The following is a 15,925-nucleotide window of genomic DNA, read 5'->3' as shown; positions in this document are numbered from 1 at the left end:
AAAGGGTCACAAGGCCTCCATAAATGAATGAAGTGTACCAGGTAAGAACTGCAGCAAAATGATGATCTTAGCCCCCATCAAAGGAATGCTTTCCCCCCTGCTGATTGTTGCTGTATTAAAATGAGGCCTTCTGCTGCCAGATCTGCCAATTTGTCAAGGGCATGAAAATCCAGACATTTAAGTAAAATGTCCTAATTTATATAATTTGGCTTGATTTCTTTTAATTAATGAAAAAAAAAAACATCATGAAGACCATATAAAACTTACCTGTAAGCCAAATTTAACTCAAGAACCACCATTATGGGAATTTATCCAAAGGATACAGGAGTGGTGATTCGAAGGGGTACAGGTACCCCAATGTTTATAGCAGCACTATCAACAATAGCCAATTTATGGTAAGAGCCCAAATGTCCATCAACTGATGAATGGTAAAGAAGATGTGGAGATGTGGTGTGTGTGTGTGTATATATATATATATATATGTGTGTGTGTGTGTGTGTGTGTGTGTGTGTGTATACACACACACACACACTAGAATACTACTCAGAAATAAAAAAGAATGAAATCTTACCATATGCAGCAATGTGGATGGAACTGGAGGGTATTATGCTAGATGAAGTCACTCGGTCAGAGAAAGACAGATATCATATGGTTTCATTCATATGGGGAATTTAAGAAACTTAACAGAACACCATAGGAGAAGGAAAAGAAAAATAAGGTACGGAGAGGGAGGCAAACCATAAGAGACTCTCTATCAAACTGAGGGTTAATGGGGGTGGTGGGTGATGGGTATTGAGGAGGGCGCTTGTTGGGATGAGCAAAGGGTATTGTATGTAAGTGATGAATCATGGCAATCTACTCCTAAAGGCAAGACTACACCGTATGTTAGGTAAATTGACAATTAAAAAAAAAAAAAGAACCACCACTGCAGTAGATCTACTTAGGACTTGCCCAACCAATCTCCCACACTCCCCACAGCAGTCTGCATCTGCCATGGTGGGCTCACACCAACAGGTCTGACAGAACAGACACAAGGCCCAAAAGGAAGCTATGGAACAAATTTGTGTGTGTGTGTGTGTGTGTGTGTGTGCGTGTGTGTGTAGATAGATAGATAGATAGATAGATAGATAGATAGATACACACACACACTATAAATATATACAACACACAAGAGATAGTTATTTTGGTGCCTTGGGTGAAATCCTATAAAGTATGCATGTGGAAATAAATAGACTCTGTGGTTACTTTCTAAAGAAGAAATTTCCAATGATCAAATCAAAGCTCCAATTTTTCTTGTTTCAAATGGTCTTTGATACTAACAAGATAAACCACTGAAGCAGTTATCTAACGAAATCCAAAGCAATACAAAATACTTGCACCTATAAGACCTGGGTTTCAGAGTAATATTGTAAAGTTCATTCAGTCCAACATTCACTCATTCACTCATTCACTAATGGATGGCAAGTGAATATTTGGAATGGAGCAAATCTCTGCTGTATTCTTTATTTCAGTGTGCCATTTTACTTCACTAGTTCAAATATAATCTCTTATTCTCCTTCTAAACCAAACCAAAGTGGATTTTTTTTAATGTTTATTTTTGAGAGAAACAGAGACAGAGGCAGACCGCGAGTGCTGAAGGAACAGAGAGAGAGGGAGACACAGAATCTGAAGCAGACTCCAGGCTCCGAGCTGTCAGCACAGAGCCCAATGCAGGGCTCGAACTCATGAATGGCGAGACTGTGACCTGAGTCCGAAGTTGGACGCTTAACTGACTGAGCCACCCAGGCTCCTCCCAAAGCGGATTTCTACGTGGATCCCTCATGGTACACGTAGGCCAATTATGCAAACTGTGATGTTAGTCATTCCGATAATACAGAATTTCTGCTAAAGCAGATTAATTTTATTTTCTAGGTACCAGGCATTGTTCAAAGATAATGATATGGCCATTAAGACTTTTTCCTTACAGAAAGGGAACAAAACCAAATGATGAGTAGCTATTCATTTGTATTCGCATACTTCAAACAGCTGTCTACCCTAGATATGTTATTGAGTGTTAGGGGTGATTAAACTTGAATTTATAGTTGGTGGAAGGAAAGGTAATCCTAGGCAGGTAGCCACTACAATAGGCAATATATAAAGAATTAATATTATAATGCAACAGATTAAGAAACTGGGTCACTTTCTTACACCATACACAAAAATAAACTCGAAATGGATTAAGGACCTACATGTAAGACCTGAAAACAAAAACTGCCAAGAGAAAACATAGGCATATGTAAACTCTTAAACATTAGTCTTAGTAATGTTTTTCTGGATCTGTCTCCTCAGGTCAGGGAAACAAAAGCAAAAATAAACATTTGGGATTACATGAAACTAAAAAAGTTTCACTTTTGCACAGTGAAACCATCAACAAAACAAAAAGCAACCAAGTGCATAAGAGAGGATATTTGCAAATGATATATCCAATAAGGGGTTAGTATCCAAAATATATAAAGAACTTCTACCACTCAACATAAAAAACACATAATCTGATTGAAAAATGGGCAGAGGGGCATGTCTTTTTCTGAAGAAGACTATCACTAATTCTCAAGGAAATGCAAAGCAAAATCACAATGAAATATTACCTCATACCTGTGAGAATGGCTAGTATCAGAAAGATAAGAAATAACAAGTGTTGGTGAGGATATGGAGAAAAGGGAACCCTTTTGTACTGTTGGTAGAAATGTAAATTGGTGCAGCTACAATAGAAAACAGTATGCAGGTTCCTCAAAAAATTAAAAATGCAAATACTGGAAATACTATTAACCCAGTAATTGTCCTTCTGGGTATTTATCTAAAGAAAATGAAAGCACCAATTCAAAAAGATATATGCACCCCTGTGTTTATTGCAGCATCATTTATAATAGCCAACCTAAGCGTCCACTGATAGATGCACAGATAAAGATGTGGTACACCTTTCTTTTTCAGTGGCTTTTTTTACTTAGCGATGAAAAAAAAATGAGATCTTGCCATTCATAACAGCATGGATGGACCTAGAGGGTATTACGTTAAGTTAAATAAGTCAGACAGAGAAAGGCAAATACTATACGATTTTAACTTACATGTGGAAACTAAAACAAAACAAATGAACAAACAGAAAAAGACTCATAAATACAGAGAACAAACTGGTAGTTGCCAGAGGGAAGGGTAGTGGTGAAGAATAGGTGAAATAGGTGAAGGAGATTAAAAGGTACAAGCTTCCAGGGGCGCATGGGTGGCTCAGTTGGCTAAGCTTCTGACTCTGGCTCAGGTCATGATCTCAGGGTTTGTGGGTTCGAGCCCCACGTCAGGCTCTGAGCTGACAGCTCGGAGCCTGCAGCCTGCTTTGGATTCTGTCTCCCTCTCTCTCTCTACCCCTCCCCAACTTGTGCATGCGCTTTCTCTTTCTCTCTCTCAAAAATAAAAGAGGTAAAACTTCTAGTCCTAAAATAAATAAGCTAAGAGGATGACAAGTATAACATAGGGAATATAGCCAGAAATATTATAGTAACTCTTTATGGTGACAGATGGCAACTACACTTACCATAGTGAGCGTATTGTAATGTATATAATTGTCAGATCACTAAGTTGTACACCTGAAATTAATATAATAGTGTATATCAACTATACTTCAATTAAAAATAAGAATTAACATTATGCTTATAATATACATATTTATGTATAATATATACATGTGTATTGTGTGTACATGCAGATTATTATAGTCAAATTCTGCTGATGAATGATTACCAGGCATATCCACATTTTCTTTTTCTTTATTAGTTATCATTTTTCCACTCACAAGGCTTATGGTCTCCACCATAATTTGCTGATCAAGAGTTGGAGGCAATGCTAAATTAGCATTTATCATAAGTGCTATTTCATGAATTTACTTTTTAAAGAAAATAATGACAGCAAATTAATCCTAGGCTGACCAAATAGTTAAACTCACCCTCCAAAGAAAGAAAAGGTCAAAGGTACTTCAAAAATCAATTAGAATCTGCTATCTATGTACCTCTGGGCAACCTGTTTAAATCTCTGTGAGCTTCTGTTTGCTCATCTGTAAAATGGGATGTTAAGTCAAAACAACTGCTAAGATTTCGTCTAAATATAATATTAGATGCAGACATCAAACCCTAAAGTTTTCCCATCAAACCCTAAAGTTTCACTAAGATTCTGGCTACATCTCTCCTATTCCATATGCTCAAAAAGTATTGTCTTAAATAAGGAAAAGCACTATGCTGAATAAACAATCCACACTGCAGTTAGCCAGCATAGATAAACCAAAGTCTATAATAGATACACACCCACCTCCACTGCAACTCTCTCTCTCTCTCTCTCTTTCTCTCTCTCTCTCTCGTGTTGCCCAAACTTCAGCCATTTGACTTTCATGTCAAATCTGAGTACCATGTATGTTTTTATTCCCTTAAAAGTGGAATTTAAGTTGGGTTACTTTTTAAAAAATTTATCCATTCTAAGCAATCATAAGCTTGACTGTGCTAGCTTTATACATTTTTTCTAATAAAATTTAAAATAAATACATAGTCCATAAATAAAAGAAAATTCCAGCAATTACCATCTAGAATTGTGTTGTACACCTTCCCTGGTATACACATTAAACTTTGGGAAATACCAGAGTAGCTTTATGAGAAGAAGGATAGATACATGATGGCCTAGAGTATTTAAGATATTGTTTTTAAAGGAATCTACTATAGTAACACCATTTCCATTGCATTTATTAGGATAGCAAATCAACTGTTATATCCATTATTCTTTCATTAGTTAGAGAATCTGATTCCATATATTATTTTAAAAAGGGGACAATAGGACCACCAGTTAATGGGTAGAGTTTTTGTTTTATATATGAATTAGCATAAATCCCACTTTCATCATGCCAAGTGTTGATGCCAAATCTTTTGGAACCATCTAGATCTGTGAACTGAGAACGGCATTTTCTGTGGACTATTGAATAATCATCTTGACAAGGATAATCCTATGGGGGAGAGGGGGAGAAAGAGAAATAATATTGAATGACCGAAATACGTAAAAACGAGTGATTTCTAAAAGTTGATCTTATTAAGATCCAAGTTTAATTTTCACACAATTTAATATCTCAAGTTACAAATGCTTCAATGAAAATATGGCTATTGTTTCATTTACAAATACTTTAATTCTGAAAGAAGAATCTAGTTCTTTTATTTATAAAGCTAAAAAGATGAATTGTTATACATGTAAAATTTTTCTAAACCATAAATATATGGCACAAAGAACAGTTTAAATTTCATGATCATCTACGTAAGACCAAAACAATTACAATTTACCTATCATTCAACATCTTTTTAAACTGAATATAAGTTATAATTATTCCAAAGAATATTATCTTGGGTTGTATCTTTCATAGTCGCTATCAAGTGACTTGCCAGTAAATGCCAAACTCAAGGGTTCATTCCTCTGAGAAATTTACCTCAGGATAACCCAGTATAATGTTTAAGGTACTTATCCCTAAAACACTTCATAGAAACTTCTGTTGTAATAAAATGAGACACTGTCATTGACCATTTCCAAAAGGGAATATTGATTCTCTCAGATTACATCAAGGATAATGGTAGACAAGGGACATAAAGCCCTTGAACTCATTATCTAATTTCTGCTTCAAATTGGTGCTAATTTTAAAGCACTAACACAATATTGAAATTAAATCACCAGAACTATAAAACAATGAAAGAACATCAAAATAGTTCTAATCTTAGATTGGCTTTATTGAAAATAATTGGAAAATGTAACCATTTATTCAACCATAACAATAAGTATGGGGTCAATGTATTTACGGAGTGTCTATCATGGGTTGGGCACAGTAGTTGAGTGTTTATGTCTTTTAATCCATAGCAGGACTCTGACATAGGAATTATTACTCCCACTTTACATATAGGAAAAGATATTGCTTAAAATCTCAAGAAAAAGAGATTTTAAGGAATGCTAATATTAAGTAATTCAGCCAGGACTTGTAACTAATTATCTGACTGTAAGATGCATTCATTATCCCTCCAGGACCCTCATGAAATTCTTAATAATTAGGAGATGAAAAGAAACACAAACCACAAAATCCTAAAGCTACATTATATCCACGTTATTTTCTGTATAGTTTGGGCTTTTGTTTTTCAGAGGCAGTGTCTAATTTCTCTGAGGCACATATGTTAGTTTTTGGTCTGGTAGAGGCCCTTCCAACGAAATTTGAGCATTACTGGCCAAACCTGCCTGCTCAAAGGGAGGCAGGGTCTGCTCATTCCTACACCAGCTTCTGTCAAACTAAAGGGAACTTCAAATTCAGGGTCAATGTGTTTCTCTAGCATCCCCTAGGCAGAGAGGATGATTTATTTTGGTCAGGTAGGTGAAACGATTAAATGTGATGTTTTAAGAAAAGGATTCTGGCAGCAAGAAGGTATTGACGACTGAAGGTAGAAATGATCAGATTCCAGAACAGTAATTAGAATTAGAATGACAATAAGAATTCACATATCATTAACTGATGTATGGATAAACAAAATGTGATCTATTCATACAGTGAAAAAACATTATTTGGTAATAAAGTGAACAAAATACTGACACATGCTGTAGCATAGATGAACTGTGAAAACATTATGCTAAGTGAAGGAAACTAAACCAAAAAACTACACATTGTATGATTCCATCTAAAGAATGTCCACAGAGATAGAAATTAACTTTGTGAGGAGCTGGAGGAGGGGGAGAATGAGGAGAGACTGTTAATGGGTGCAGTGGCCAATAGATCACGGGGCACCCAGGCATTTGCTAAGCATTATTTGTGAGTTGTATCTGTGAGGGTGTTTCTAGACGAGATCAGCATTTGAATCTGCACACTCAGTAAAGCAATTTGCTCTCCCTAATGTAGGTGGGCATCTTCCAATCCACTGAAGACCTGAATAGAAGAAAAAGGCAGTGGAAGAAAGAATTCAGTCCCTTCCTGCCTGATAGCTTGAGCTGGGACATTCATCTTATCCTGCTCTTGGTACGTGGTTCTCGGGCCTTCAGACTTGGAATGAATTACAGCCACCAGCTTCCCTAGGTTTCCAACTTGCAGCCAGCACGTTGTGGGACTTCTCATCCTCCATATTGCATTAGCCAATTCCTTAAAATAAATCAATCTCTGTCTCCCTCTCCTCTCTCTTTCTGTCTATCCTAGTGGTTATCTATCTGTTGAGAAACGTGACTAATAAAATGCATATGGAATTTCTTTTGGGGGTGATGAAAATGTTCCAAAACTGATGATTGTATGACCCTATGTATATACAAAAATCACTGACTTACATACTTTTACAGGGTGGATTTTATGGCATGTGAATTATATCTCAACAAAGCTATTATTTTTTAAAAGTGGATAAGTAGGGGTGAGCAATCCAAAAGTTAGGAAAACTAGTTAAGAGACTACTGCCTACTCGTACACACATGAAATTGAGTCCCTTCTATCATCAGAGGTATATTGGTAAGTGAGTTCCCCACCAGAAAAAAAACCCCACACAACTTATTTGTGATAATTGCCAAATTCTGTGTTGTAAATACTCCCGCTATGGCCGACTTCATGCTATCAAAGTGAGGTCAGTAAATATTGGGTTGGGAAGGCGTGAGTATAATTAGCTCATGAAAACTTTAAGAAGTGACTCCAGTTAACCCTGAATCCACTTCTCCCACCCCCCATTGTGTGACGGCCACACAATTTGGGTAGATCAATCCTACTGCAAGCTCTAGGGGCAGAATCTAACTGGCCTATGACAATTATAATAATCTCATGTCCACTCTCAATGATCTCAGTGATTGATCCAGTGTTGGGCATGTGTTTTGAGTTTGTCCAAATAAAGTAAAGCCCAAGACTTTTGTTCAGTGGTTTGGAGGAAAGAAACTCTTTTTCCATTACTGGAAATGAGGAAGCATCTAGCCCAGGTTGCTATTGGTACTGCTCCTACAATCAGTTTAGCATGAAACCAACACCATAAAAGGCATATTTGAGAGTCAGTAAGAAGCATGATGACATTGCTGTATCAATCCTTTACTGAAACATGACTTTTCAAAAAAAAGCGTAAACCAATAAATTGCTTTTATTGTCTGACCTGAGTTGGGTTTTGTACAACCTACTAAAAACATCCTAGCCAATGTGTACCTGAATAATAGGTAATATTGGAACACTGAAGTACTAAGAATCAGAGCAAAAAAAAAAAAAATGGCCAAAACCAAGGAAGTAGGGCAAATATGTATTTATAGTAGGCATAAAGGCAAACAATAAATTTGTGACTAAATATATAATCAAGAATTAGAAGAGTGTGAATATGGAATAGGTAAACAAAACAGGACAATAAGAACACACTGCTGGGATCCAGGAAGGTATAACTATTATATGAAAGCAGAGCAAGAATGGTTTTTGAAAGTTTAATACTAAAGGCACAAACTAGAATACAACAGCTGTACCAACAGCCACCTTAAAGGACCTTAATACTGACTGCAGCTTAGACCCAAGGCCAAATTGAGATGGTAGGAGTCTTAAACAAGAAGTAATTTAGTGTGCCACTCAAATCAAGTATACAGGGGGTAATCATTTCAAAATGATGCGTAGTTTTGCCCTTTCTGTGTGTAACCAGTCATTTGCCCAAGGTGAGATCAAAATTTGTTTCAGAATAAAATGCTAACCAAAGAACAAAGTAGTATCAGCTTCTAATATGCAAAATAGGATTTATCAGCAAGATAATAGCCTTGCAAACCACTCACAATTGTGAGGACTTTAGAATACCAATGTCCAGGCCTGGAAGACTTCACATTATAGAGTTCTCCAAATGTATAGAAAAAAATATCCTTTCGTTAAGGCTTAACCAAAGGTTGGAATGAATAGTTGGAAGATAGGGAAGAGTCTGGGGAATTATAGGAATGAGAAAACAAGAGAAAAGGGAAAAGCAGGATGGTAGAGACAGCCAATGTATTTCCCAATTTTCCCTTTCCCAGACTTTAAGCCAGCAGAGTCCCTCTGACCTGGACAGAGGGAAGTACATGAGACAAATGAGAGTAATGATGGAAAGGCATAAGAGGGGCCCCCATCCCTCATGAGAACTCTTGAAACTGACCATCTCAGGCTGCCCTTTCATCTGCCTGGAGGCCACCACACCCACGCTGGTGGGGCATCATACTTATGCAGAGGGAGACTCTGAGTCACTTTGGCATCCTGTGCGGAGTCTGCAGAGGGGGTTACTAACAGGAGCTGCAGAGCTGAACACTGGAGCTGGGGCTGAATGGGAATCACAGAAGTCTTCTGTGGGGTCCACAGTATTTATGGGAGTAGAAACGAGGCTGAGTTATCCCAAGCAAGCCATCTGGGATCTAAGCTAGCCCAGAGAGAAAGAGTGAGAAATAGAAAAAGACGGACAGTTCAATGTCCACAGACTTTAGCCACCAATGCCAGCAAGGAAAAGTGCGGCCAGGTGGACTAGGGACATCATCCCAGAGACCAGAACAGGCAGAAAACAGCACACACAAAAATCCTACTCTTGCCCTCTGGCATCAGGATGCTAAGGCACATCCCCCTCTCCATATACCTGGATACCATCTTAGGGAGGGTCCTAGTTACCATTACTGTGTAACAAACAGGTCAACCCACGTCGAACAGTACAAAACAATACCCATTTCCAGAATCTTTGGGTTAGGAATTTGGAAAAGGTATAATAAAGACAGCATCTCTCTGCTCCACAATATCTGAGGCCTCAACAGAGAAGACTTGAAACCTGGGAGTGACTTGAGGGCTGGGGTTACAAACATCCCTCACTCCAGTTGGTGGTTGATGCTGGCTGCCCGCTGGGACCTCAGCTAGGGCTGTTGACTGAAACAATGATGCAGGTCCTCCGCGCATGCCTGCTTGGGCCTTCAACATGGTGCCTGGGTTCTGAGAATGGCAGTGGCACTGAGAGAACCAGGAGGAAACTGCATTGCTTTTTATCACCTGGCCTCCAAAGTCACATAGCATCACTTCTACCATAGTCACGGTTCACCCAGTCCTAGGGGAGGTGATAAGGACTCTGCCTTTCAATGGAAGGAGTATCCAAATCACATTGTAAGGGCATGTGGGATGACCACATGTATTGCACCATTTGGGGAGAATGACAATCTGCCACATGGAGAAAAAGTAGGATGTGTTGGGGTTCTCAAGACTATCCCTGGATTCAGTGATTTCTAGGAGGAACCACAGGACTCAACATGTAGTTGTATTTGTAGTTATGATTTACTACAGCAAATGGATACAGAGCAAAATCAGCGAAAAGGCACACAGGCTGAAATCCAGAGGAAACCAGGTGCAAACCTCCAAGAGTCCTCTCCCAGTGAGTCACACAGGATGCACTTAATTTCCTCAGCAACGGACTGTGAAATACTGTTTACTGGGGAAGCTCATTAGAGCCTCAGTAGCCAAGGTTTTTCTCAGGGGCTGGTCACAGGCGCGCTCTTTGCCTAGCAAAATTCCAGACTCCCAGAAGGAAAGCAGGTGTTCAACATGAACCATATTGTTTGCACAAACTGTTTAGGTGCAGTGAACCACTCTCATTAGGGAGTTCTAGTCCCAAAAGTCAAGTTTCTAGATGCCAGACAAGGGCCAACCTTGCAAGCAGGCTTTTTAAGAGAGAACAGTCTCAGTTCTGCTGTTAGCTCTTTTCTGCAAACAAAGGATGGGAGGAGATCTCTGAGAAAGTGAGAGTTTTTTTTAAAGGGAAATCAAACACTTCCTGTAGGAACTATTTAAATTACAGAATCAGACTAAGCTGTAAATGGATTGAAGAGTGAGTGTTTTCCCACTGGTGGTGGGCTCAGGAAGAAGGCCAGTTATCCATTAGACACTTTTCCTCTGCATATGTGAGTTGTAAACAGTTGTTATATTTCCACACCCTAACATAATATTTAAATATGTACATGTTCAACATTTATTTAGTGGGACTGGGAAGAAATGTTTAGAAATTGCATATAAAAACAGAGGTGCGAATCACCACACATTGTTGGCTGTTCACTGTTCTAGTGCTACACCGACCCTGAGTTCTGACAACGTTTACTTAAGATAGGATAATCACCACAAGCTTTTACTGGGCCCTTAAGGTAGATGAGGATCTCTGGTAAAATTTGTGTGGGGTGTGGACTGAATGGGTATCGGTGCACAATGGCTTACGCAGAGCCAGACTAGAAGACACATTTCACGGCAAGAATTTAGAGGACTCACCAGGCCAATGGGGCTAAAGAATCAAAGATGAACTATAGCTTCAAATCTGGATGGTGGGAGAGTTCTAAAACCAGTAAAAGGAATATGAAAGACATGGAGATGGAGGGAGGAATTGTTTTAGGAGATAAATGATGAGTCACATTTTAAGACATTTTCAATGTGAGATGACATCAATACAAAATCTTTATTTGAAATGTGGTGCTGTGGGATAGACGGCTGGGAAAGAGGTCAGTGCCCTGTGCACAGTAGTAGATATTGGCTGGGGAAAAATAAAGAACAGTATTGGAACCATGGATGATATTTGAATACAGGCTGTGAATTACATAATTACACTGCATCAATTATTCCTAAGTTTAAAAATATTACCATAGATATGTGTCCTTGTTCTTAGGAAAATCACATGGAACTATTTATAGGTAAAGGAGCACAGCCTACTCTCAAATAGTAAACAATTGTTCACTTGGGGTAAAGATTATATGGGAGTTCCCTGTGCCATTCTTGCAACTTTCCTATAAGTTTGTAATTATATAAAATATATTATCTCACCCCCCAAAAAAAGTAATGGTTGGAGAGCCTCGGTTGTGGATGAATTCTCTGAGATTGCACAAAACGAGAAGCACAGAGTTCTGGATCCCAAGTCTTATGGACACTCATGGTTGGGTCCATAAAGAAGCCATGAAGGACAAAGGAGGAGAGGTATGAAGTGCTGCAGGGTCATCAGCTCTGAAGGTAGAGGGAGGTGGAAGAATGCAGTGGGAGCCAACAAGTGCTCACTCCCAAAGAAACATCATAGAGAGCAAGACCTGACAAAATATAACCAATAGTGCTGTTCCAGAGAAACAGAGAGGAAGTCTAATGAAACATCCTGATTAGAGGTGGAAGCAGGCATTGGTGGTATAGTGGTGAGCATGGTGGCCTTCCTGATAAAAGGTGGAAAAGAAAGAGTGCCAGAGAAAGATACATCTATGGCCAGGACAAACAGGCCATAGAAAGAGGAAGCACTAAAGATGCAGCAACAGAATCACTATGGGGAGAATCTGCCTTAAGGTTAAGAAAGCTTTCTTCCTTTTCTTCTCATTCTCTTCCTCCTTTGAAACAAATCTTGGAAAGACAGGTTAGGATGTTACAGGACGGTCCTCTGGGTGAGGGGCCCTCCCACTTGACATTCTCTCATTGTGAAGGAAACAATATAGTTTTACCACCTATGTCAATAAAATGTATCAGTATCTTTAAGTGACAGGTATCCTGCTCAGATCCCCAATCCCTCACCACCCTCATCTCCACTGACCCTTGGGTGCTATATTCTTACTCTGAACACCGTTATCTCCTGAACCTTCTTTAGAATAAAATGACCTTACCATTTCTTGGTCGCTGTGTACTCAGTCTTGACCAAGTTCTGGCTGTACTTAGTTGTATTTGACTTCACCTTTTTTCTTTAGGATCTTTTATTTTTTATAGCTTAATTTTTCAAGGTCATTTTCAGTTGGAAGACTATCTTCTGGAACATGAGTAACTCTGCCTAATTTAATATTATACAATAATTTGAAAGCATAGTCTCAATTCCTTCATCCAGATCATCCATAAAAATGCATAATGTGTTATGTTTCCTGGCCAAATCAGTCACTGTGAACTAACCTTGTGTCCACCATTACAGATAGCTATTAGCCACCTGGCACTCATACAGCAAAGACCATTCTTCCCTAGCATGCCTGTAAGTATGGTCATTTGGGGTACTCAATTTACTCTTAAAAAGGCATTTGAGGCAGCAAGCTTATTTATGTGAATATCACAGTGGATGGAGTGAAAGTAAACATACAGGTAGATTACCGTGATATTTTGTTTCATTACTTTCAATATACATAATGTATAAAATTCCTTAGCTGTTATACGCACTTGACTGAAGACCTGTCGTCCTCTAATAAGATTGTCATCTGTATACACATGTGGAGTGATGTGAGAGCAAAAGAACAATTTCCACACAGCCAAGTCTACTTTATCAACCCTAGGGATGATGGAGGATAGGCATCCCAGACAGACTCCTTCATCCATTTCCTCACTGCTTTAAAAATGACTTCATTGCTATTGGATATTTTCTTCTCCCAGTGATTGTATCACAGACACAAGAGTAATTGGCAAATACAGCTACAACAAACATGTTACTAATTGGATATATTTTTGTTATATATTTGACAAACATTTACTACTCTTTTTATTTGATAAAATTTTACAAACGAAAAACACTTATAACCAATAGAGGGATGCATCTAAAGGAAAATAGTCATGGGAGGCACAAGGAAGCTTAGGCTATGCATATAAATATAAATATTAATATCATTAAAGAGTCTGATCATCACGAAGAAAAATATGGAGACCTGCATGAATAATCACTTTACAAAATAAGCTGACTTTAAACAATATCATAAACTTTAGTAATGTCTAGCATCAAAAACTAAGCAATGCCACATTAAACCTTAGCTATTGATACATTTTTATTTTTAAAAAAAAAATTTTTTTAACGTTTATTTATTTTTGAGACAGAGAGAGACAGAGCATGAACAGGGGAGGGGCAGAGAGAGAGGGAGACACAGAATCGGAAACAGGCTCCAGGCTCTGAGCTGTCAGCACAGAGCCCGACGAGGGGCTCGAACTCACGGACCGTGAGATCATGACCTGAGCCGAAGTCAGACGCTCAACCAACCAAGCCACCTAGGCGCCCCAGCTATTGATACCTTTTTAATGCACAAACTTTGATTGGTCCTATCATAGAAAAAATAAATATAATTTTTTTTTATTCCTCAGTCTGTATTATGTGAGGACACCTGCCACTATTTTATACTTATAATGGCATGGTTAGTTATAAATTTGAGGCCCAGTGTTTTCAATTAAAATTTTTTTTCTTCCTTTACAAAAGTCAAATACGTTCAATGTAGAAGTTAAACATAATTAAAAGAAAGAAATTAGAACTAAACTCTTCTGACTTAACCCAGAAACAAAAGAAGATCATAGCTACGTCACTTCAAAAGGCAATATAAAGTGAAGGTGTAGTTTTAGAGAACACAGGGTTCTTTCCTCTAAAAAGAGACAACACAAAAACTGCTTGAAAAATCTGAGTTTCCTGAAAATTAAGACCACAATTTCTCAACTGTTGGTGATACACGAGATGAGAATGAGTTAAAATATTAACTTCCTAATTTTTAAGTAGACTTGAATTAAATGTTTGCCAAGGTCCTCATCAAAAAGATTACTTGGTCATAAATAAATACTATTAGGATGGGACAGGATCAATGAGAGAGAATCATATCATCTCGAATACATAAATAGTAAAATTTGAGAGCCCGAGAGCTATATACGTTAGTGAAAGTCCTCCAGAGAAATAGAAACAATAGAAGATAGATAGATAGATAGATAGATAGATAGATACATACATACATACATACATACATACATACATACATACATACATAGAAAGGAAAAATGTCTACTTATCTATCCACCATATCTATCTTCTATTTCTTCTATATGTATGGGACAACAGGTGACCCTTGAACAATATGGGTTTGAAATGTGCAGGTCCATTTATACACAGATTTTTAAAAATAAATATAGTGCAGTACTATAAATTCATTTTCTCTTCCTTATGATTTTCTTAATATTTTTTCTCTAGCTTACTTTATTGTAATAATACAGTATATAATACACATAACATACATAATGTGTATCAATCAACTATTTATGTTGTTTATGTTATCAGTAAGGCTTCTGGTCAACAGTAGGCTATTAGCAGTTAAGTTTTTGGTGAGTCAAAAATTATTTGTGGATTTGTGCATCAGTCAAAAATGATTTGTGGTTGGGGGGCGGTGTCAGTGCCCCTAACTCCCACATTATTTAAGGGTCAGCTGTGTATATATATAATGAGAGATCCTTCCTTCCTTCCTTCCTTCCTTCCTTCCTTCCTTCCTTCCTTCCTTCCTTCCTTCCTTCCTTCTTCTCACCTATTAGCAACTATATATTCCCCCCAACAAGTCAAATCTTTTTGTATTCCAATGGGGAGGCTGTGGAATGAGCTATGTGAACAAATGCCAGCAGATCCTAAAGTTGAAACTGGGGTCTAGGAAATGTGGTCCCTTAATGCTGTCAGAATCCCATGAGACTCAGAACTAGAACCATTTGCCTCAAAGTACAAAATCATGTGTATACATATCTATGCATATACATATATGTGTATACATATAATCTCAGCACAAACGTGTAACACACAATGAGATCTTTCAGGCATTGTTTTAGACTGAGGAAGGCTACCATTTCCTTCTGAACCCAAGTAATAGAGGGCCGTTCCTGTGGTTAGCTAACAGCAGTATTTTGGAACACCTTGACGTCAATCAAAAGATAATAGGTACAACCACATGACCCCTTCCCTCTTCTCCAATTTCACCTTCCAACCCTATCTCATTTGCAGATGAATCTAAAACTCTTTTTCATTTTAGTCAATAGTCAATGTAATAAGAAAAACAAGGATATGCAGCAAATGCCCATTATTCTTTTGTCAGTAAATATTGAATTAGAACATTAACAGGACACAAAAGAGAAAATTAAATAGTAGATATATTAAGATTCAAGGCAAAGAAAAGTAGTACTAAAATAAAAGTCATGAAAACA

At 37.9% G+C, this 15,925-nt stretch overlaps 1 protein-coding gene across 8 annotated transcripts in view; it reads right to left on the bottom strand.

Moving 5' to 3' along the window:
- The window catches only part of MAMDC2 (MAM domain containing 2), a 402,628-nt gene that overhangs the window by 267,392 nt on the left and 119,311 nt on the right, over positions 1-15,925 (bottom strand). For 2 of the 8 annotated variants that reach the window (XM_019463634.2, XM_019463635.2), the window contains exon 6: positions 4,737-5,011. The exons of the other annotated variants lie outside the window; for them this stretch is intronic. In XM_019463634.2, coding sequence (XP_019319179.1) covers positions 4,823-5,011 — 189 coding nt within the window. In that variant the 3' untranslated portion in view covers positions 4,737-4,822. Of the gene's footprint in view, positions 1-4,736; positions 5,012-15,925 lie in introns of those variants that run through there. 8 annotated transcript variants of the gene reach the window in all.

This window comes from Panthera pardus, unplaced genomic scaffold (assembly GCF_024362965.1).
Source record: "Panthera pardus isolate Hobbes unplaced genomic scaffold, ASM2436296v1 HiC_scaffold_20, whole genome shotgun sequence".
In the NCBI taxonomy this organism is placed as follows: domain Eukaryota; kingdom Metazoa; phylum Chordata; class Mammalia; order Carnivora; family Felidae; genus Panthera; species Panthera pardus.
The sequence above is the reverse complement of the archived record's forward strand: the minus strand, read 5'-3'. Positions and strand labels throughout refer to the sequence as shown.